Source organism: Pseudophryne corroboree, chromosome 3 (genome assembly GCF_028390025.1).
Source record: "Pseudophryne corroboree isolate aPseCor3 chromosome 3, aPseCor3.hap2, whole genome shotgun sequence".
In the NCBI taxonomy this organism is placed as follows: domain Eukaryota; kingdom Metazoa; phylum Chordata; class Amphibia; order Anura; family Myobatrachidae; genus Pseudophryne; species Pseudophryne corroboree.
The window spans coordinates 232,665,225-232,690,024 of NC_086446.1; the positions used below are offsets into that span (position 1 = coordinate 232,665,225).

The 24,800-nt window shown below is 44.1% G+C and overlaps 1 protein-coding gene across 2 annotated transcripts in view; it reads right to left on the reverse strand.

Moving 5' to 3' along the window:
• The window catches only part of ARFGEF2 (ADP ribosylation factor guanine nucleotide exchange factor 2), a 125,853-nt gene that overhangs the window by 90,851 nt on the left and 10,202 nt on the right, over window positions 1-24,800 (reverse strand). The window contains exons 2-15 of one of the 2 annotated variants that reach the window (XM_063958893.1): window positions 21,076-21,106; window positions 19,217-19,340; window positions 18,683-18,829; window positions 18,227-18,406; window positions 11,362-11,566; window positions 10,472-10,828; window positions 9,750-9,871; window positions 9,397-9,530; window positions 7,465-7,699; window positions 7,087-7,186; window positions 6,580-6,719; window positions 4,419-4,527; window positions 2,286-2,487; window positions 1,986-2,097 (exon numbers count right to left, since the gene is read on the reverse strand). In XM_063958893.1, the coding sequence (XP_063814963.1) occupies window positions 1,986-2,097; window positions 2,286-2,487; window positions 4,419-4,527; window positions 6,580-6,719; window positions 7,087-7,186; window positions 7,465-7,699; window positions 9,397-9,530; window positions 9,750-9,871; window positions 10,472-10,828; window positions 11,362-11,566; window positions 18,227-18,406; window positions 18,683-18,829; window positions 19,217-19,340; window positions 21,076-21,106 (2,198 nt within the window). The remainder of the gene's footprint in view (window positions 1-1,985; window positions 2,098-2,285; window positions 2,488-4,418; window positions 4,528-6,579; window positions 6,720-7,086; window positions 7,187-7,464; window positions 7,700-9,396; window positions 9,531-9,749; window positions 9,872-10,471; window positions 10,829-11,361; window positions 11,567-18,226; window positions 18,407-18,682; window positions 18,830-19,216; window positions 19,341-21,075; window positions 21,107-24,800) is intronic. The other variant, XM_063958894.1, reaches the window with a different exon arrangement.

The following is a 24,800-nucleotide window of genomic DNA, read 5'->3' on the forward strand; positions in this document are numbered from 1 at the left end:
ATTATTGGACCACTTGACCATTGCCCTGGAAATCCACCCACAAACTATTGTGGGATGCTGTGCTACGCCTGCTGCCGTATAAACTGCCTTGAGAGTGGTCTCAATTTTACGATCAGCCGGCTCTTTTAGGGAAATAGCCCCTGGCACCGGCAGTACCAACTTCATAGACAGTCTGGACATAGACGTAGCCGCTGACGGGATTTTTTCCCATACCTTCCTGTACTCAGCTGGAAGGGGAAAGGTAGCTAAAAACCTCTGAGGAATTTTACATTTCTTATCAGGGTTAAACCATGCTTCCCTGGCCAGGGAGTTTAACTCTTTAGACACAGGAAAAGTTGCTCAGGTCTTTGGTGTGACATTAAAGTACAACTCATCTGGTTCTAACTCCTGATCCGGTATGTGAAGAACCTCTATTAACCTCGCAAAAATGAGGGCCTCTACCCCTGGGGACAGAGAGCTGTCCTCATCTATATCAGGCTGATCAGAATCAGACTGGAGCACCTGTGGCAGTGAGTGTTTATGTGAAACCAACAGAGGGGGCTGAGAAGCCTTTCTGGTATCTGCTGCTTTTGCCATACAATCAATAGACTGTTTTAACACCTGTCTCTCCTATTTAGATGCAGCTAATTCTGAATTAACATTCTGAATCATACTTTTAAAATGATAAAGCAGGTCAGGTGCCTGTGAACTGTGTCCCTGAGGAGACAAGGAGCACTGGTTCACACATGAGTTACAAGCAGCACACATAACCATGTCCACAGACATCTTGAAACAACTATAATATAGCGCAGCTCACTGGAAAACACCCCCACACAGACCCAAGAGAGCCCCTGGAGAGACACGGTGGAGCGGAGAACAGCACACAGAGCACAGCCGCAGTGTGTGTGAAATAATGTGTAAAACTTGATACAAGTGCCGCGGCGCTACCGTTGTAGTACTCCCCTCCTTCTATGACCCCCTGGTACCATTACAGAGTCTGTAACAGTGCGGGTCCGTGGAGGAGCAGCGTGCATGCAGCCTTGATGATCCGCAGCAGCAGGAAATGGTGCCTTCCCGCCTCTGGTCCCGCTCCGGGAAGTCCTGCCCAGCTGTAATGGCGCGCGGCCCCTCACAGTATTATACTGGCCCTGAGTAAATTTTACACGTATAACAGCACAGACAAGCCCTAAAGGGCAGTAAGCACTGCGGGGTATGAGCCCCGAGCCAGTTTTGTCCGCGGGCGGGAACCGCAGCTCGTGGCCCGTGACCGCCGCCAAACTGCACCGGGGACCAGCTAACCGGGACTCCGGTGTAACACTCACCGCACCGCGATCTTCAGCATCTGTTAGAGGGTGGCGGCTAGCTGCTGGTCTGGGCACAAATACTAACGATGTGTGATCAGCACCTCAGGAGCTCAGTGTCCTGTCAGCTGGGATTACGAACCATTAACCCAACCCTCAGGAGGTTGGTTCGGTCCCCCCTCTAAGTCCCATGAAGCAGCTAGCCTGGTTGCCAACCAGGACTACCTGAAAACAATAAACTAAAACAAAATTTAAAGGAAACTCTCTGGAGCTCCAGAAAAATGCACCCGGCTTCTTGGGCACATTTTTCTAAACTGAGTCTGGTAGGAGGGGCATAGAGGGGAGGAGCCAGCACACACATACACACACTAAAGGTTTTAAAGTACCAGGCTCCAGTGCACCTGATCTATACCCCATGGTACTAAAGTACAGATCCCCAGTATCCACTAGGACGTAAGAGAAATGGGCTTTAATTGGATAGCCCCATAATAACCATCGGTCAAAAAGCACATTATCAGCTTTTTCGGGAAAGAATGATGGGGGCTAATTGAATATCGGCCTCAGTGCGGGAAAACCCATATAAACATTAAATAAATAGGCCCTTATTATTTTGCTTTAGAGACAGCACATCTACACGATGAACATTATTTCATAGGTTTCAAATATCATTGACAAAAATAGATCTCAAACTAAAACGACGCTTACAAAGTCCAGACGATCCTCCTGGTGCAGGAACTGTGCAATGTCCTGCGGAGTAGAGCCCAACATCGTCTGCTCTTGAAGATACTGAATTCCTCTTTTTGGTTTCTTGTTGAACCTAAGTGTAAGAATGCTAGCTCAGTATCCAACTAGATTTGTAAATCAAAGTGATGCACAGTACATGATCAATAATACAATGCTCATGTACCTGCCATGATTCATTGAACCATATAATAGTCAATCATATGAAAGAGTGATAAAATTGATTAAGCAACAGATGAATGTGATAATAGAATTTGTACTCACAACTCGATTCCATGCTCAATAATTTCCTTCTGTTGTTTGATAACTTCAAACTGTTCTGGGTCATCAGGGACAGAAGTTTGGGTACTGGTGCTGCCAATCCCAGAGGAGACCGTTGAGTCCAGTGAGCTAGCGCTGCTTCTGCGTGCTGAGATTTCTGGGGTTTTATTTTCACTGCTCTCAAAATCAGAGGATTTCTCTTGACCTAAACATATAGCAAATGGCAGGATTAATAGAGTCAACAACTGAACAAAGTCATATTTACAGAGATGAGATGTCATTGCAGGTAAATCCCCACAAATACTGTACACCAACTCATGTCAGCTCTGCATAATGCCGTCTATCGCTAAGGTTAGCCATTTAAATGATACTGCACATAGCAGAATAGTCCTCATTTCAAATACGAGGGGTGAGCAATATGCTTTACGGATGTGCAGTGCATAGGTAGACACATTCTGACTGCCTGATTGCGAACTGTAATTGCTGACTAACGTTTTTGTAAAATGCCAGGGCACAGAACCATATATAAGCAGCACTGCACACCGAAGAAGTCACTATGTTCACTTCCTTCATGATCTCGTTATGGAGCTCAGAGGCCACTGGACAGCCATGATCTTCTAAAACTACAAGAGTGGTCTGTGACAGCAGGAGAGTTTTGACCAACTGCAAGCTGCTTTTGTTGAGGTAGAACCGACCCGAACCACTTTGTTGGAGTGGTTTGGAGAAGTTCAGTATGGGAAACAGTTCCTGGAAGACTAGGGGGGTAATTCATAGTTGATCGCAGCAGCAAATTTGTTAGCAGTTGGGCAAAACCATGTGCATTGCAGGGGGGACAGATATAACATGTGCAGAGAGAGTTAGATTTGGGTGGGGTGTGTTCAAACTGAAATCTAAATTGCAGTGTAAAAACAAAGCAGCCAGTATTTACCCAGCACAGAAACAAAATAACCCACCCAAATCTAACTCTCTCTGCACATGTTATATCTGCTCCACCTGTAGTGCACATGGTTTGCCAAACTGCTAACACATTTGAGCTGCGATCAACTCTGAATTACCCCCTAGGAGCGGTGCAGCTGACCTGTGTTCGCCAGGGTCACTGTGGCCCAGTTAGAGAAGAACAGGCTTCTCATTAAGATCCATCCTTTTGATACTCCATGAAAGGCTTAACCGGAGCAAGGTTTCTGCAGGCTGGGTGTCCCATAAGCTGTAGGAGGCTCGGGTAACTTGGTGCCGCAACATGCTGGCAAGGTTTGATGGTGGTCACTCAAACTCAGTCTGAGATCATCAGTGGCAATGAATGCTTGTTCTACAGATTCGACCCCAAGACCAAACAAACAAGTCAGCCCAGTGGATGCCCGTTGGAAATGAGCCGTCATAGAAGTTCTGACGTGAGCACAGCATGGCCAAGCAGATGGTGGCTGTTTTTGTGCCCAAGAGTGGTCATGTGGCTACCGTAACACTCATGCATCAGCGCATGGACTGGTACGCCAACCAATGCCTGCTGCAAGTGCTGGAAGCCATTTCCAGGCGCCGTCCAAGAACTTGCATTCGTGGTGACCTTCTCCATCATGACAATGCACTTGCCCACAAATCCAGGAAAGTGGGGGATTTTCTGGCCCATGAACTTACCCAGGACCTTGGTCCTCCGCCGTACAGTCCAGACCAGGCCCCCTGCAACTTCAAATTACCACAAATCAAGCAAAAGATGCTTAAGATTCGTTTTGAGTGAGTGGAAGCTGCAGTGACGCTACAGCACTGGTCCAGCTGCTTCACCTAGTGCTTTGAGTATTCACTTTGTTTGTAAATAATACTTTTTATGAATCTGGAAACTTACTGCACACCCCTTGTATTGGATAAATTAGAAGTAATAATTTTTGCCTATTACTGTTTACCTAGCCTGAGTAAAAGAGGACTAATGATATTAGAGCTGCTGCAGCCAATTTCTCTCATGATGGCCTGACGGCAGCAGTGCTGGACCCCTTTTCTGCATCACCCATAGGACTGTAATGAATCCCTGTGCAAGCTGCCCATTATTAGGTCACTCAAATAGGTAATTAGAGAAGATCAGTTGTATTACTGACATGATTCCACCCTTTTTCTGGCCTGATGGTAAAGTCACTGACACCCTTCTCTTACCAAGGATGGACTGGTGGTTAGGATTGACATAGAGGTCCTTGCTCCACTCAACCATACATTTCAGTATGGAGACCAGGCACTCCAGACCCTTCTTCCGAAGACTGAGCTCCTGCGGTCAGACACAAAACAATTCTCAGTCTATCATTACTTTGACTCTTCATACAATTTACATTTATTAAAAGCTTTGAAATAAATAAAAAATCCACTCCCTATAAACTTCCCTTATAAATATAAAACAGCATTAAGCTTGCTCCCTGTTATCGCTCGCTATGAATGTCAACACAGGAGACTGCAACATATTTCCTTCCTGCAGCCACATACACAGAACATCAGTATCATAGATCCTTTCTTCTCTTCCATTCCAGTGGCGTTTCAGTAAAGAGATACACAAATGTAATCTGGCAACAAACACTGCACATACCTGGACAGTACTTTAACACAACAACAAATAACCAACAGGTCCAGAGAAAACACTGTAATGTAACAAAAAACCAAACATGACCAGAGAACACACAGTAATTTAACAAAACAACAAATAACCAAACATGACCAGAGAACACACAGTAATGTAACGCAGCAACAAATAACCAAACATGACCAGAGAACACACTGTAATATAACGCAACAACAAATAACCAAACATGACCAGAGAACACACTGTAATATAACGCAACAACAAATAACCAAACATGACCAGAGAACACACTGTAATATAACGCAACAACAAATAACCAAACATGACCAGAGAACACACTGTAATGTAACGCAGTAGCAAATAACCAAACAGATCCAGAGAACACAGCAATGCACAGATGTGTCCTCATACATCCAGCCTCAATACACTATGCAGCGTCAGATGCTTGGCGAGAGTGAGCTGCCAGGTCACATGCAACTCAGCTAATGTCCCTCTTTTGCAGAAAATGCATCTTAGTCACAAAACGATGCTAATACACACACATACAGGTGCTGAAAATCAAATTAATCAGCACAGTTTCCTTCTGTGTCCTAGTTGCACCTAAAATGCATTTTCGTCAAAAGAGACGCCCAACACTAGCAGTCTCTTACAGGGAGGGGCAACTGCAGCAATGATGTATGAGGATAGATCTGTAATACAGCAACAAACAACCAAACCGGTCCAGAGAACACAGTGATGTAACAGCAATAAATAACCATGATAAAAGACCCAGACGACAAACAAATGTAATACGATATGCAGTTGTGGTTAATTATAATTATATTCTTCTACATCTTTTTCAAGACCTCTGTAAATGTTCCTTGGCATGTTGTCAATCAACTTCTGGGTCACATACTAACTGATGGCCACCCATTATTGCCTAATCAATGCTTGGAATTTGTCAGAATTTGTGGGGTTTCTGTTTGTGCACCCACCTCTTGAGGATTGACCACAAGTTCTCAATGGATTAAGGTCTGGGGATTTTTCTGACCATGGACCCAAAATGTTGATGTTTTGTTCCATGAGCCACTTAGTTATCACTTTTGCCTTATGGCAAAGTGCTACATCATGCTGGAATGGTTGGGAAAAGTTGCTCTTGGAGGATGTTTTGGTACCATTAATTATTCATGGCTGTGTTCTTAGGCAAAATTGTGAGTGAGCCAACTCCCTTGGTTGAGAAGCTACCACACACATGAATGGTCTCAGGATGCTTTACTGTCGGCATGACACAAGGACTGATTGTATCACTCACCTTTCTGGATGGACAAACAAAACCCCACAAATTCTGACAAACTCCAAGCATTTATTAGGCAAGAATGGGTGGCCAGTCAGTCAGTATGTGGCCCAGAAGTTGATTGACAGCTTGCCAGGGCAAATTGCAGCGGTCTTGAAAAGAAGTGTCAACACTGCAAATATTGACATTTTGCATAAACTTGATGTAATTGTCAATAAAAGCCTTTGACACTTATGAAATGAGTTTAATTTTACTTCAATATCATTAAACATCTGACACCATAGTAACATCTGACAAAAAGGTCTACAAACACTGAAGCAGTAAACTTTGTGAAAACCAATACTTCTGTCACTCTCAAAACTTTTGGCCACGGCTGTACACACAACCCTCATCTTTTACTACCAACTTGTCATTCCTTCCATAAACTCCTCCTTTCTTTGACCTGCCACTCCTCCATTCTCTCAAGTACTCACCTGTAAAGGCGTCATTCCAAGCTCATGGCCACTCCTTCCCTGAGCGATTTTAGACAAATCATTTACAAGTCGTTCAAATATATTAGCAGCATTTAAGTCACAGTCATAGTTCACGTAAATGTCCACGACACACTGAGCATCTAAATCAGGAGAAAATATCACATTACTGATTTATCGTACATGTGCTACGTATTCATGCCAAACATTACTTAGCAATCTGCAGCTATATCTGGACTGTTTAAAGTAGTGAAATATCAAGCACAGCCTTCATCCCTATACAGTATAATTCAGCTCGGATTTATTTTATTTTTTTAGATGTTAGAAGTACAAATCAAACGCGACATTTATCAAGTAAATAGCAGACAAATGACAAAGGGCCTTACCACCAGCATTATTATCTGCATGCGATACTGGGAAGGTGACTTATCATAGCAGAGTACAAGACCCCTGTAAAGAACTAATATCGGGCAGCAAACATTCATGATTGAGCCACCAAGTACCATATACCTGCACAAATCCTTGTCAGAGTCTGTATCACCATCCACTTGTGCTCAAATGAACTTGTTGAAGTCTCCAATATATTTAAAAAGATTTCTTTAAAAAAAACCTAAAATAGAAACATGATCACAGGACACGTATATTTCTGTGGCATATGTCATCTCAGTACAGTGGTTTCCAAACTCGGTCCTCAAGGCACCCTAACTGCCCAGGTTTTAAGGATATACTTGCTTAAGTACAGGTGATTTAACCAGTTGCTCAGTCAGTTTGATATTACCATCTGTGCACAAGCAAGGAAATCCTTAAAACCTGGACTGTTAGGGGCCCTTGAGGACTGAGTTTGGAAAACCCTGGTCTACACAACAAACGTACCACTCCACTACTTACCTCTACTTGCATTTTTAAGTGCATCTTAAAATTGGATAGCAGACTGAGGAATATGGCTAGGGAGAGTTCAAAGACGTCAGGAACTGAGGACACCCCATTTTTAGATAAGGCTACACAGAGGTATTGCTTGATTGCATTGATAAACATTTCATGAGTCCTAAAAACAGGGCCGGCATTCTGCAATACTGACAGGAGGAGCTGGAGGGAGATAATCTTAGAACGCAGCTCGTGGGACCTGGATGTAGAAGAATATAATTAATCACAACAGCATACCATGCATAATTAACATGTAACATACTGTAGCAGATGGCCCACAGATAAAAAAAAAAAAAATGCTAAATGTGAGCAAATTAGTAGAACATTTACATATTATGTAACGAGGTCAATTGAAAAAGTTATATGCACACAGTTTGAATGACCCAAGCTTTTATAGTTGCCCATAATTATTTGCCATATGGGGCATTCCAGCCAGCAGTGGCTCACAAGGAGGCATAAACGGGGGGTTATTTATGTCCAATCCTTTTGGAAGTCGCTGGGGATAGAGAGACTCCTTCAGGATATGGCACAATAATTGTCCTAAAGTGTTACCTACACGATCTTCTATTGTATATTACCATCCTGCTGGACACACGTTTTTCAAAGGTCTGCATGACAGAACCATAGAAGAGAGAACAGAAAGAAAGAAAAAAAACTTATGTAAACTGTAAATGGGAAAACTGAAGTGTAAAAGGCTGGGTGTGCAATATCCCCTAATGGGTTTGTAATAAAATATTCAACATATGTATAAAGAAAAAAATCCTGTTTTCAGCTGATTTACTGGCAATGTGAACACCCTTCCTCAGAAAGGTAAATCAAGGTGCTGTTATTAGCACTAGTTTGCTGAAGATGGTTATGGCACATAGGCACCCTATACGCCGGCCCTGAATGGATCCCAGGAAAAATTCCACAGCGGGAGGAAGCTCTATAATTGAACCGGGGATTGGTCGGAAGATCTTGTGAACTTGCTTAGATATGTCAATAAATTGAAACATTATATCAACTGAACAGCGAGTGCCGCCTGATACTTATTCTCTATATGCTGAGACTACCCTTCTGCTTCAGAGTCTGCATGGGCTGAGCTGCTGTCTGCAGCGACAGAGCTCTGCCCACCAGAGCCAGGAGAATAGAACAGGCAGGCGGTGTGAGTGTTGCTAAGCAACAGCCCCAGAAGTAATACAAAAGTAAATGAAAAAAGATCTACAGCACAAAAACCCCTGAATGCCCTGTGCAGGAGGCGGAGTATAGGGGAGGAGGCTGCCTTAAAAGTTAACTGTTTAGCGCCCAGACTCCTCCAGCACCGGCTACACCGCATGGTTCTCCAGTGTCCCTCATGGCTGAAAGAGAAATATCTATATGTAGATTATATAGACCCATGGGCACTCATTCAACAAAAGAAACATGTTCTGAGTGCACAACAATAATAATAATAATAATGATGATGAAAAACTGTATCCAGCAGGATAGGGATATGGAACCCTTTAGAATATTTCAAGTAGTAACATACCTATGAGAGCCTAGGTCCCCAGGGATCAGTGTAGAGAAAAAGTGCTAAAATCACTGGAGAGGATTGTAAAATGCTTGTGCCATGAACTTAGCTGAAAAGAAACAAACTTAAGTGCTGTGTTATGTATTTTAAATTATGGCACAAAAAAGTCCAGGTAAAGTCCTGTCAAGTGACCTCTATCTGATATAATAACGGTAGCCTTTACCAGTCTGCAGGTAAGGCAAACTATTACACTGGCTTGCTCAAGGGCCGTACGTGAATCCAGTAGACTGTAGAGGAATGGAGCAGTATTGCGTAACAGTAATATGATAATTTTTCTTAACACTTATACATTCATAGAGCCACAAATGCTTCTTCTAGGACCAACAATGCAGAGTGGCTTAACTCACCTGGGGTCTGGTGGGCCATCCCCAAGGGGTTTCATGGAAAGCTTACAGAGGGAGCGGAACACAAGAAAGGCGTCTTTCTGGAGGATGTGGGAGAATCTAGCACCAGAGTGTTGACCGTGGAGAGAATCAGTTTCCTTAATATAGCCAAAAAATACATATATATATTTATACTAGATGCCTCACTACTCCACATTCTTTCATAAGGTTAGAGACATACTTTATATTACTCTCAGTAACATGTTAAAGAGGAGTCAAACGTGTGTGTAATCACTCAAAATGATGCTTCCATTTCCTCAGCCAAACCCAGATATAGGAGTAGGACATCTACACCCCAGATAGAGAGTGGACCGTACCAGGTTATCGGTTGAAGACAAAGACCGCCCGTCATCTGCTATTCCATTAGTCTGGATGTTCTCAGGAGGAGAGAAATCAGTGGGTTTTGGATCACGCATAATGTTCTCTTTCTCTTCCAGCTCTGTGGAGTAATCATGCACATTACATAAGGGCAGCGTAGTGCTGACAGTCCCAGTTGCCAAGGGCCAATAATACAACATTTTTTTGGTCTGTTCTTTCCTACACAGATCTCTTTCATTATAGATCTGCACTTTGGGCCTGATGCTGAGATGTACAAACACCAGTTTACACGGAATAATATCTGAACATTTGTACTGCGTATGCCCACAAAATAAACTGCAAATCTATGCATATTTGGTCGAATGTGATACTTGAGCCTGCTGACCACTATAGGGGTGGGGTATGGGATGGTCTAACTTTAAATAAGTACAGTAAGAGTGCATTTGAAAAACTGCAAACAGATGCAAACCTGCACAAAGACATATATACTATCAGTAGCCTTAGCAACTGCAGGTGCCTGTGGCCTGGTGAAAAGACATGCACATGAAAACATTTCTAAGCTACGTCCACCTGGGGTGAGCATAGGAAAGCACTGTGCGGTGTATGTAAATGGCCAGATTCTGTGTCAGGGTCAGGCAGCACACCAAATCTTTCAGATCCTCTTCTAAGTAACAAGGGGCAATACATAGGTCTACTGATGTTGTGCGATCAAATTACGTACCTTTACTGTTAAACTCAGCAGTGCCCTGAACCTCATCTACACGGTCAGACGTTCCATGAATGCCATCCACATTACCCTGCATCTCCCGAACGCCCTCTACAGGACCAGACGTCTCCCGGATGCCATCCACAGGATCAGACACCTCCTGGACATCATCCACAGGATGAGACACCTCCCGGACGCCACCCACAGTTTCAGACATCTCCCGAATTCCATCCGCACGACCCAATGTCTCCCTAGCTTCCTCTGTGTGACCCAACGTGTCCTCAACCCCATGCACGCAACCAGATTTCTCCGGAACTCCATCTACATCACCCAGTGACTCCTGAATTCTATCCATGTGGCCCAATGTCTCTTCTGGAAGTATACAGAAAATACATAGATCAACAATCATATAAATGGATTACAAAATTAAGCGTGTTATTGAAAGTATAATAGCAGAACTTTCCCAGCCACTGCAGTTATCTAATAACAAGTTAGATATAACATTTGTAGAACTGTGTCCAAGCACTCTTCTATAAAACCTATCTTTCAGCATCAGTGACGAAAGCCTCACAACAATATTCCAGCTTCCATTCTCAGTCAGTGGTTTCCTGCTTAACTCCAATTTCACTTTATGACACTGCCCATCAGATACAGCCTTATACATGCTAATATTATATTGACTACCGATAATCAAACCCTACCGACTTCAAAATTGGAGACAAGACGAAGGAGCAGCAGAAGAGTTTTGAAAGAAAAATGAAAAATAATAATTAATATATATATATATATATATATATATATATATATATATATATATATATATATATATATATATATATATATATATATATAGTCAAATGCACTTTAATTAACAGAAGACAAGTTATCAAGCTCATTGCTCTTACCATCTGCACATGTCCTGATGTCAGTTTCTGCTCGGCAATCTTTGTTCTGACCTCCATTTATTCCATCACCAGTAATAGGCATAGGGGGCTCACTCTGCTGAAGGATATGTATTCTTGGTCCAATAAGGGGAGAACCAGATAATTTGTGAGCTGCAGGGGAATGCACTTTATGTTGTTGTTTTTCATAATCTCGAAGTTCTTGTACCTGAGGTGAGGGGGGAAAAAAAACCCACAAGCATATAAGGCTCCAGACATGACAATGATGTTCCCTATATAGTTATTAGCAAAGATAATGGATCTCAACAAGAGAGTAAAAGTGAAGCTATATGGGGGAATCATGGTATTAGTAGGTAGAAAATGGTGGGTTGCATGGTAACTTACATTATACCATTGTTCCCAAGGGAATACTGATCTTTGCTTAAGATGTTACATATTTATGGAATCTCCATTACACCTACAGAGCACAAAAGAGTTGCCATCCTTGATGGCAAAGCCTTAAACTGAAAAGGACCTTCTCAACCACAGACCTGAGCAAGATCCAGATAATGACTGTTCCATATAGGAAAATTGAAGTATGCATTTTTGATGTCTAATGACATGAGAAACTTTTCCTGGTCCATCAAATTCATCACCAATCTGATGTATAAACCCTGAAAACATTTTCACTCATAATAGAATAGTTATATTTGAGATTTATAATTCTTCTGAAAGTCATGTCGGTTTTGGACTAGGAAAAGGCGAGAATATTAGCCAGGAACTCACTGTTCTTTTTGGATGGGAACAATCAGCTCTGCTGACCTGACAGACTGTCTAACATTCTAAAAGGATCTTTTGAAGAACCTTTGTGGCAGAGGTTCAGTCAGATCTAAAATGTATCCTCTGAAAAAGAAAACGTTGACCCACACGTCCATAGAAGAACTGGGACATTGTTTCCAGAGCCGTAGAAGAGGGGTCCCTAACACATGATTTTCTGGATCGGGGTAAGACTGTCATGTTAGAAGGGCATATCAGCAGGCCTTGGTCCTGAGAGTTTTCCTAATCAAGGTAGTTTTCACCTTTGGATACTTCTCTCTAGGAGAGGATTTCTGACTTCTAACCAATGACATTCTTCCACTAACAAAGGACAGAGAGGACTGAAACCTGTGACCCACTGACTTAGAGGCGTTAACTGGAAGGAAATAACATATTCCTTAGTAGCTAGCAGAATTGTTATCTAATTTAGGGCCAAACAGAAACAACCTAACAAACATGGGTGGAAACATGGATGTCGCTGTGACTACTCTAAGGAAATCTTGCCATACCACAATCCATTTGTACAATGTTTAAGGTTACTTCCTGCTCATATGGTATGCAGTCAGCATACCAATAGATCGGGATCCCGGCTGCCACAATACCGACGCTGGGATCCCAACAGGGCCACCATACCACCACCGGTATACCAGCGAGGTAGGCGGTTCACCCTCTATGGGTGTCCACGACACCCACAGAGGGAGAACAGAACCTATGACGAGCGTTGGGGCTTCGTTGCGCTCACCCCCTTGCCGGCATTCCACCGCTCGGGATGTCGATGTCGGCATCCTGACGTTCGGCATCCCGGGTGGCGGGATCTCATACCGATTCCGCTCATATAGCTAAGGAAATGAGGTATGCATCATCTAAGCTACAGTATGTGAGCAGGAAATGCCCTTAAACGTTGTACAAATGTAAGTGCATCTCCGGAGACATGTCACAGTGCTGGATTTTGCCACCTTGGGGTCAGCTTACATTGTGAATTGTCAGATTTTGCCCTGTATGGGTACGTTTATATTTTACGTTCTTAGATGGTTTTATATTTTTGACATAAAACTTTAAGAAATAGCATAAATTAAGCCATTAAAAAAAAGGAGATTTATGGTACTTACAGAATAACATCGGGGGTGTAGAGTTGGATCTTGATCCGAGGCACCAACAGGCTAAAGCATTGACTGTTCCCAGGATGCACTGCACCGCCTCCTCTATAGCCCCACCTCCAGGCACTGGAGATCAGTTTCGTTAACCAGTCCAATGCAGTAGCAGGTAAGAGATGGTAGATGTTAGTCACATAGACCCACATTCACACGACAAGAGAATGGACTAGCTGCTAATGCCATACAAACCTAAAGAAGCTAAGTGCGTAAGGGTGGGCACCCTGTGGAATCCAGTGTACCTTGCAGAAAGAGATTTAAACAATGGTAAGTCTACCATAAATCTCCTTTTCTGCAGCGGGGTACACTGGTATTCCACAGGTAATAACATCGGGGATGTCCTAAAGCAGTTCCTCATGGGAAGGGACACACTGTAGAGGGCACAAGAACCTGGCGTCCAAAGGAAGCATCCTAGGAGGCGGAAGTATCAAAGGCATAGAACCTGATGAACGTGTTCACCGACGACCACGTAGCCACCTTGCACAATTGTTCTGCGGACGCGCCACGGCGGGCCGCCCATGAAGGTCCATCAGACCAAGTAGAATGGGCTTTGATAGCAGCAGGAGCTGGTGTGCAATCACCATTCTAATCCATCTGGCCAAGGTCTGCTTATTCGCAGGCCAGCCTCAATTCCAGAATGTTTATTGGGAGGAGAGATTTCTCCCTGGTCCACGACCCTGAAGAGAGTGTTGCTCCAACACCGCACCCCAACCCCGCAGACTGGCATCCGTCGTTAGGAGGACACAGTTGGAGATCCAGAAGGGACGACCCCTGCTCAATTGTTGGTCCTGTAGCCACCAACTCAGTGACAGACGATCCTCAGGAGTCAAGGAGATGATTTGAGACCTGATCCGGTGAGGCAGGCTGTCCCACTTGGAAAGGATTAACCTCTGCAGAGGGCAGGAATTAAATTGAGCGCACTCTACCATGTCGAAAACCGACACCATGAGGCCTAGTACTTGCATCGCCGAGTGTATCGACACTCTTTGGCGAGAGAGGAAGCATCCGATTCTGTCCTGAAGTTTCAGGACCTTCTCTGGAGACAAGAACAAACGTTGGTTGTGTGTGTACAGTAATGCCTCCAGGTGCACCAAGCTCTGAGCAGGGACCAGTGAGGATTTCGTCCAGTTGATGAGCCACCCGTGGGCTTGTAGGAATTGGACCGTCAGTTCCAGATGACGGAGGAGAACCTCTGGGGAGTTCACCAGGATCAACAAGTTGTCCAGATACGGCAGGATCCTGGTACCCTGACGGCGGAGAAGGGCCGTCATGACTGCCATGACCTTGGTAAAGATCCGAGGAGCTGTGGTCAGTCCGAAAGGCAAGGCTTGGAACTGATAATGAAGGTTGCCAATAGCAAACCGAAGATATTGCTGATGCGACATGGCAATAGGTATGGGTAGATAAGCATCCTGTGTGTCCAGGGATACCATATAGTCCTTGGGTTCCAAAGCAAGTATAATAGAGCGCAGTTCCATACGGATTTTGGACACCCTCAAAAATTTGTTCAAAGCTTTGAGGTTGAGTATAGGCCTGGAGGAGCCATTCGGCTTCGGAACTAGAAACAGCATCGAATAGTATCCCCTGCCTCTCTGAGACAGAGGCACTATCACTCCTGTATTCAGGAGGGATTGTACAACCAAATGTAGAGTTTGTGCTTTTAACGGATCCGAAGGGATAACCGTTGATCAAAACTGGCGAGGGGGATGTCTCTTGAAAGAGACTGCGTACCCGCGAGACCACTTCCTGCACCCAGGCGTCCGAAGTGGTCTTTAACCATACCTGGGCGAACTGCAGAAGTCGGCCTCCCAGGGGGGAGGCCCGCCCCGTCATGCAGCAGGCTTGTCCAATTTGGAAGCAGGCTGACGGGCGGCCCAAGAACTTTAGGCTTGGGGTTAGAGGATTTAGAAGTGCGAGCCTGTCTCGGGTACGCCTGACCCTTTGCCTTACCTGGAGGTCGAAAGGAACAGAAAGTAGTACTCCTAGCCTTCGGAACCAAAGGATTAGTACTTGGGAGAAACGCAGTCTTGGCCAACGCCAAGTCGGTCACAATCTTGTTCAGATCATCTCCAAACAGTTTATTTCTCTTTAAAGGGAGCACCTCCATGGTCTTCTTAAGAGTCCAGGTCCACCGACCAGGACAGTAACCACAGAATCCAGAGAGCCAGGATAGACGTAGCAGAAGCCTTGGCGGCCATAACGCCTGCATCAGAGGCCGCCTCCAGAATATACTTGGAGGCTGTGGTAATATATGACAGATATTGCTTGGCAGTGTCAGAAAAAGTCAGAGGTAGCTCTTCCTCAATTGCTTGAAACCATGCTTCAATGTCTTTTGCAGCCCAAGAGGCTACCATAGTGGATCTATGTACGGCACCTGTAAGAGTGTAAATAGACTTCAAGCAACCCACCACACGCTTATCCGTCGGTTCCTTCAAAGAGGTGACCGTGGTGACAGGCAGAGTAGATGACACCACAAGATGGGCTAAATGCGAGTCCACTGGTGGCGAGGTTTCCCACTTGTTACTCAACTCCGCTGAGATAGGATAACGAGCTAGCATCATTTTAGACAGGGAAAATGTATTTCCTGGAGAAGAACAGGATTCCTGACTTATGTCAATTAAATGGTCAGAATGTGGTAAGACTAATTTAGTAACCTTCTGACGTTTGAACTTATCAGGTGTCTTAGACGTATCAGGAGGGTCAATCTCATCATCAATCTGAAGAATCAGCATGATAGCCTCCACTAGGTCAGGAACATCAACCTGTGTTGTAGAATCTTCATCAGAAGCAGCAGTATCAGCATCTGATGGATCAGTATATTCCCCATCCGAGTCGAAAGAATCATCCGAAATATTAGTGGATTGTGAGGAAGAAATGGCCCGCTTAGATGACCCTTTGGTCCCAGTAGGGCGAGGGCTAGGTTTTTGTTTAACCAAGGACTGATTTAATTGCTGTAACTGGGTTGACAGAGTATCCACCCATGGTGGATTAACTACAGGGAAAATATGTGGCTGTAATGGCACAGGTGGTCCCCCACAGGGGGCGTAAGTCTTGTTACAAGCGTAGTCAGCATATTTGAAAATGCAGCCCAAGGTGGATCTGCCACAGGCGCTGCGGGCTGACTAGAGGGTGCAGAACACCCAGTACCTGAACCCACAGCAGAAATCATTTCCTTAGATAAATCCGTGGCGCCAGCACTTCATGATGCAGGAGCGTCTGCGGATTTCCCGCCCTGTGCAGCAGACATTACTGGGAATGTAGCCTTAGGGAATATCAGTACACTATAGCCAGACAAACACAATACCTGACAAAAAACCCCAAAGATATGTGACCGCAATTGCAGAGCACAAAGAGAGGATTTAAGTGGTATGAGGTGACCGAAACACACATTGAAAAATACAAAACAGTATATCCTGTGGAACACTATATGGTATATGAGACCCTGACGATCTTAGTTCCCCAGGGTACAGGATATAGTGATAGCAATATGTGTGATACACAGAAAACAATCCACACGGCAGCTATAGGCACACACAGTCACAGGTACAATGCAGAAATTATTACATATAAAACTGCACTGGACTAGTAATACTACGTATAGAAATGTATATATTCAGAAATAACAATGCACAGTAAACACTGGATGTATATCACAGCATACTTGTACTAAATATTCATATAGCAGTACACTTGTTCTTAACTAACGCTGTCTAAACGACATGTTGAATACATAAGTGTCCTGTAAATGCACAGCGCTGATGAGACAGGCGGCTTTACAGAGGAGACAGTGCCCAGCAGTCCCGGAGATCAGCGCAGCTCTGTGAAATGGCGCCCAAACACTGACAGGGAGTGAGGGGAGAGAGAGAGATGCAGCTCCAGGGCGGGAACACCAGCTGTAGATTGCGCCTGGATCTGGGGGAGGGGCTACAGGTCAGCACTTATCCCCTCTGCTGGACATCACCACCGGGTACTATGGAGCCTATATTAAACGGATTTTAGTAAATCCGACCTTTGCCCCTGCCCTGGTGGATATAGTGGGGTCCCTGCATGGCCACAGTGTCCATGCCAGCGGCGCGTTCGTCTCCTGGGACTGCGACCGGATCGCGATTTTGGCTGGTCCCTCCTGGGGGACCCTCTTACCTCCTCCCTGAAGTGCGACCACAGGAGAGCAGCTGCGGTGATGTGAGCCTGATGACCGGAGCGCCTCTGCTGCAAGTACCCGGCAACCAGGGCGCGGGAGTATGCAGCGCCGCTGGGGGAGGTGATGGAGCCGCAGCACAGAATGTCAGCATGACATACACAGCATCTAGTGCCTGTGCTGTGGCCCTTGAAGTCTTCTTTCTTCTTAAAAAGCTCTTATTAGGGCTGCCTAGCACAGCCCCCCCGTTAGTGACCTACACTGCAGGCACCAACTTACCAACTGAGCTCCAGTGCCTGGAGGCGGGGCTATAGAGGAGACGGTGCAGTGCATCCTGGGAACAGTCAAAGCTTTAGCCTGTTGGTGCCTCGGATCAAGATCCAACTCTACACCCCAATGTTATTCCCTGTGGAATACCAGTGTACCCCGCTGCAGAAAATGCCAATATAAACAAAAGAAAAAAAAGGAACCATTTCATGTACATACTTAGTGAGCAACGGTAGCATAATAAAAGGGAGTACTTTAACACAGATGTCACTCCTTGGAACTTATAATGAGCCAGGATGTTTGCTTGTCAGCTATGCAAAGAATCTAAGCGTGCAGGATCCCCAATGGACAAAATCGCAGCCAAATGCCATTTTAAACAAACTCTTCACTAACCTGGCACACACACATTTGCCACAGCTGAGCAGTAGAGGGCATAGCAAAATATAAGTACCATTACTCTTCTGAAGAGAACAGGGGGTGAGCTTAATAAAGTATTTGTCAGCAAATCATGTCTTACAGCCTGAGTTTCCATCCGGATGAAAATGACGTTCAGCATCTGAGTGAGTGTGGCTTTAGCAGTTGTCTGATTCACCAGATTTTTGCTGGCCAGATATATGTTGTAACATGTTCGAACAGTTTGGAGGACCGTGGCCTCATGGATCTCAACGAAAGGGGATGTGACCACAGTCAGGAGAGCCTGAAGAGCAAAACCATCATTAATTATATGTTATCACAGCAGATGCCCATGCTACCATTTACAGGTCAACAGCGGTTATACATAAGATACCTTATGGATATCACCTATACTGAACAAAATAGATTATAAAAAGAACACAATTGTACACAGTATATTGCGCTCAAATAAATAAATTAGCATAAAGAGAGGATGGGGACCAACAATCACACAAGGAGTCAGAAACTTGTTTATTAAGGCCAATCGTTAAAAAAACATCTTCTTAGCGCAGTGCATTACCTTAATTATTTGGAGTTGCACCCCTTCGTCTGTTTGGGGTCCTTGGAAACAATTGCAGATTGTATCTACTATACGATCGATGAGACGTTTCCCAGCAATTCCTTTATCTGGAGCATTGCCAGTAATGTGTCCGTAAGCGATTAGTTTCTGTAAGATAAGACCACCAATATTCTTTTAAACATACACAAAACTGGACGGGATGCAGCTGATATGCCGGCGGACGGCATCCCAGTGGTCAGGAAACAGATGCCGGAATCCTGACCGCTGCCAATGGACAATTTCAGTACACGCCTTTGCAATCAGTGAAAAGGAGTGCGATGCAGCACAATAGCAATCTGGGTACAGGTAAAAGTGTTTTGGGCCTTAGCAACATATTTCACAAAGTATTTAACATTTGTACAACAGAGCCTCTGGACATGGCAATACATTTCTTTGTTTCTGTCCTCGAGGAACCCTGACAGTCCAAGTTTTAAGGAGATCCTTTCTTGAGCACAGATGTTTAAATCAAAAAGAAAGCTAAAAAACAGAAAGTACCTGCAGGCAGTCCAGGGATGTGCTGACAACACGAGGGGACTTTAACTGACAGGCCAACTCAAATGGAAGGAAATACTTGTCGGCTTCAATGAATTTAGGTTTGGAGAGTGCAGCTGATCCATCACTAAAAGAGCGAGAAATAGAGAAATGTAATTGCTCCCATTAAACGCACACATTTATATACTATAAGGGTGATGCGTGTTTGGGAAGCAGTCTAATATTTGCACTGGGAGTATACATCATACTACATTTCATGTTTGCAGAGCCATATTAACAAACATACATATATTTACTATACTAACAAATAAAACCTCACTTCAAACAAGTTATGTTAATCTGTTACTATGTTATAGGTGGCTACAAAATGACATGTAAAGTGAAAATAATGGTGAAATGTAAGCTGTACCTGGCCATGTTCCTTTGTAGGAACTGCATCCTCTAAATAAGCAGACTTGCTAAATAAATTCACACCCAGCTAGACAAACACCCCTATTGGCTGCATGACACAAGCAACATTTCTTCCTATTATAACAAGAACTATTATGCTAAAGGCTCACTATAAATCCAAGGGCCTCACCAGTCCTATGTGGGCCTCATTGTCTCTGTCAATGCTGCATTAGATAAATGACTTAACCACTTGCCTGGCATGGTCGTATCAGATGCGACCATGCCTGCAAGTGCTCTATCTGACCTGGTCGCACGGGATGCGACCAGTCAGATAGTGTTAGCAGTGGCAAGGAAGAGAAACTTCCCTCCGCTGCTGCTATCAGAGGGACCGGAAGCTCGCTCTGCCTCCCTGCACTCTCCCCATGTCTGCCGTGCTGCGGATCACTGCTGATCTGTCAGCACGGCAGGACCCCAGTGGCTGCAGACATTGGCAGCTGCTGGGAAGAGTAAATGAACCCTCCCAAGCCAACCCCAGACCCCCCCTGTATACCTGCAGGCTGTCTCGGCTTTCAAAATGAAAGCCGCGATGTTCCCGATCGATGTTTCGATGTTTAAAAATATACATACATACACACATATATATATATATATATATATATATATATATATATATATATATATATATATATATATATATATATATATATCTCCCCAAAAAGAGTACAGGCACTCACCACTTCCTTAAGCACTTCCATGGGCACATGGGCTGCTGGGTGTGAACCTGATGTGATCTTATCTGTCTTGAAAAAGGCTCAGATGGAGCCGAAACGTCGACATCCTTTGCTGACATGCTGTTGACTGTCTCTATGTGAGATACACCTGTGAGTTGTAATACATTTTTCATCATCAAGGAAGTGGTGAGTGCCTGTACTCTTTTTGGATATGTTTTGGACTTCTTGAGAGCCCTTTACGGAGCACCGCCCATGTTGTGAACTGCAGCAGTGAGTGTGGACTTACCGGATAGATAGATATATATTTTCCTTTCTTTTAACTAAAATCATTTGGGATAGGGTTAAAGTCATGTTCTTCACCTAATTCACTCATAAAAAACCCGACCATTTCGGAGCGGTTTACCAATGCCATAAGTCTGCTGCACATTATACAGGCTAACAATTTCTCAGACACACAGTACCTTTTTATTACATTGTTCAATGCCTCAGGCCTGATCGGGATTTGAACCCCAGGTGACGGCTATGTAAAGCACTCACTTTAACCACTAGCTCACATTTTATTATTTACACATACAACATATACACGGCTGTATCTGCAGTTCATAGTATTATTACTGTGCCCATAGCCAGTAACTGGCATTTGGACAGTGAGATTTGAATTAGGGTCTTCCTCCACTGTCACTGTTCTACAATTAACATCATTCGGCAGAAGCTTGTGCGGAGGAAGGTTTTGCCACTTACTTCTGCGGTTCCAATTCAGATTTTATTTCATCTGTAAAACATAAAAATAGAGGAGATGTCAGTGAAATAATTAGGTAATTATTGCATGTCATTATCACAGGTGGTTCATTCATTTACACATAGCCTAAGGTCCTTGGTATACAATAGTAAACGCCTTTGGAAAGGATAATACTTGTGAACAAGCACACATTTCCTGAAGGACTCGTGTCCCTTTATGCTTTTGAAGTCAGCTCAAGTTTCCACAATGGAGAGAGATAAGCAGAAACCATGAAAGGATTATCCCTACAGGTGAAGGAGCTAGGTAATCACCTTAGGCTCAGGCTGCACTGGTGATATTGCTGAGACACGTGACAACACAGCATTCTTACCAACGCCTAGGAGATTGGTTACATCTGTCTTCCAACAGTGCAACAGATGGGTTACAGGCTGACACTGTATACAGGTGATCACAGAGTGAGGAAACACACTGGAAAATCATTAACTTGGCTTTTCGGTAATTTCCTTTCTTTAGCAGGTTAAAACAATGTCATCACACAGCCTTGGTGAAATGATATTCACAGATAAAGGAAGTTACTGTAAGAAAATCCCAAGACTCATACTAGAATATGTTTTAAAATATTGAAGCACAGTGGGCTGTGCGTTACCTCTGGCCACACACTTCACAACAGATACCAAAAAGGTGCAAAAGATACACCTGCCCCTAATTCTGAATAGCTCACAGTTCCATCGACAATAGCGCGTTGAACTTTTCTTACATGAGGTCATACCCTTATAACTCAACTAACGCATCTTGGGGGTCATTCCGAGTTCATTGCTCGCTAGCTGTTTTTAGCAGCCGTGCAAACGCATAGTCGCCGCCCACAGGGGAGTGTATTTTCACTTTGTAAGTGTGCGAACGCCTGTGCAGCCGAGCTCTGCAAAAACATTTTGTGCAGTTTCAGAGTATGTCTGAACTTACTCAGCCCTTGCGATCACTTCAGTCTTTTTGGTGCCAGAATTGACGTCACACACCCGCCCTCCAAACGCCTGGACACGCTTGCGTTTTCCCTACCACTCCCAGAAAACGGTCAGTTGACACCCATAAATGCCCTCTTTCTGTCAATCTTGTCGAAGTCAAAAAAATATTACATAAAGAGAACATACAAACTACACACATTATGAGTGGCTATACTTGCAAATACGCGCAGCGAGCACAGCAATATATGGTAACACACGCATTTACACGGACATGCCACAGAGATGGATTCGACACTTATTTCATGCAGTACATAATTGTGGTGGTATCAAGCGCCAGACATCATGAGGATTTAAAATTATCTAATGATGTAATGTCATGAATGTGTATTATTTGAACGAAACAAGAAAGACCTGTCGTGTTTACTGTTAAAACGACTAGATTAATGTGTGGATTCATTTGATACTTGTTATTAAGTTGTAGGACATTGCAACACGGAATTATGATTAAATGTATAAAAGCTAAAATCACTCTTATTAGGACAGTGGACAGGAAACTCAGGTCAGCCCTTTGGATGTCTTCAAGGCTGAACCTGATTACCATATACAAAGGAACTGGTGACTCATCGTGAATCCCTCCCCCAGAAACTAGATAACACATTGATCACAAAGGAGCTCAGTTGCTGTAAGGTGAGAGAGAGAGAGAGAGAGAGAGAGAGAGAGAGAGAGAGAGAGAGAGAGAGAGAGAGAGAGAGACAGACATAAGATGCATTGGAGGGAATGGTAATTGTATCGGTGGCCTGTAACTGTATGTAATTGTATGTAACTGTATGTTTTAACTGCTTACTGTGTGAGTGTAACCATGTAACTATAGGTATACTGTACTTTGTAATATATATTGAATCCATATCCTTTTTAATAACAAATATGATATTTAATAACAATGAGCTTTGAAACTCAGATAATGTGTGGGTGTATTGTTCTCTCTTATGGGATGCAGTGTTTTGCGATGTATAGCACACATTCATGGGATATGGTAATAAGAGGTGCAGGCGTTTACAATATATATTAGAGCGGGCATTTTAAATATTTGTGAGAAATCAATTTGGCATTCATTATCTCCTTGCGATCAGCTGTGCGAATGGATTTTTCGTTAAATCCATAGCTAAGCAACGATCCACATTGTACCCGTACGACGTGCGTGCACATTGCGGTGCATACGCATGCGCAGTAGAGACCTGATCGCAGTGCAGCGAAAATCGGCAGCATGCGATTAACTCGGAATGACCCCTTATGTCATAAGTATAGATGTGAGACTATGCATCACCAGTTTTCTGTACACTCAGTATTTGTAAATATGTGCATTGAGAAAGCACGAAGATACACTGCCAATAGAATCATCTGCAAAATGTCTATTTTCTGTTTCACATCATCAGCCTTTTAAATACAGACATTTAAGCCTACAACCTATATAAATCACAGGTTGAGTATCCCTTACCCAAAATGCTTGGGACCAGAAGTATTTTGGATATTGTATTTTTCCGTATTTTGGAATAATTACATACCATAATGAGATATCATGGTGATAGGAAAGAGATTTAACAACGGTAAGTTCTTACCATAAATCTCGTTTTCTGCTGCGGGGTACACTGGGCTCCACAAGGATAAACAAACATCGAGGATGTCCTAAAGCAGTTCCTTATGGGACGGGACGCACTGCAGCGGGCACAAGAACCCGGCGTCCAAAGGAAGCATCCTGGGAGGCGGAAGTATCGAAGGCATAGAACTTTATGAACGTGTTCACTGAGGACCACGTAGCCGCCTTGCACAATTGTTGTAGGGTCGCACCACGGCGGGCCACCCAAGAAGGTCCAACAGACCGAGTAGACTGGGCTTTGATTGTAGCAGGAGCTGACAGACCAGCCTGTACATAAGCATGTGCAATCACCATTCTAATCCATCTGGCCAAGGTCTGCTTGTCAGCAGGCCAGCCACGTTTGTGAAATCCAAACAGCACAAAGAGAGAATCAGACTTCCTAACGGAGGCAGTTCTATTCACATAGATACGGAGAGCCCGTACCACATCCAAAAACTGCTCTTTGGAAGACAACTCAGGAGAACTAAAGGCCAGAACCACAATCTCCTGATTAAGGTGGAAGGAAGACACCACCTTGGGTAGATAACCCGGACGCGTTCTAAGAACGGCCCAGTCATGGTGAAAAATCAGATAGGGGCACTTACAATATAAGGCACTCAAGTCCGAGACCCTTCTAGTTGACGCGATAGCCAGCAAAAACAAAACCTTAAGGGAAAGCCACTTAAGGTCTGCAGGCACAAGAGGTTCAAACGGAGACTCTTGCAAGGCCTCCAGAACCACCAACAGATCCCAAGGGGCCACGGGTGCTACATAAGGAGGCTGAATCCGCAACACATTCTGAGCGAAAGTATTAACATCTGGTAGGGTAGCAATCTCTCTGAAACCAAACCGACAAGGCAGAAATGTGAACCTTGAGGGAGGCCAGACGAAGGCCTTAGTCCAGGCCCTGATGTAGGAAGGCCAACAATTTGACCGTACTAAAATTGAAAACGTCATGATTATGAGACGCGCACCAAGTAAAGTAAGCATTCCAGACCCTATGGTAAATGTGAGCAGAAGCCGGCTTACGGGCCTTCAACATAGTTTGAATGACCACCTCAGAAAAATCCTTGGCCCTCAAGACGGAAAAGCCAGACCGGCCAAGTCCTGGTAAACACAAGGGCCCTGAACGAGG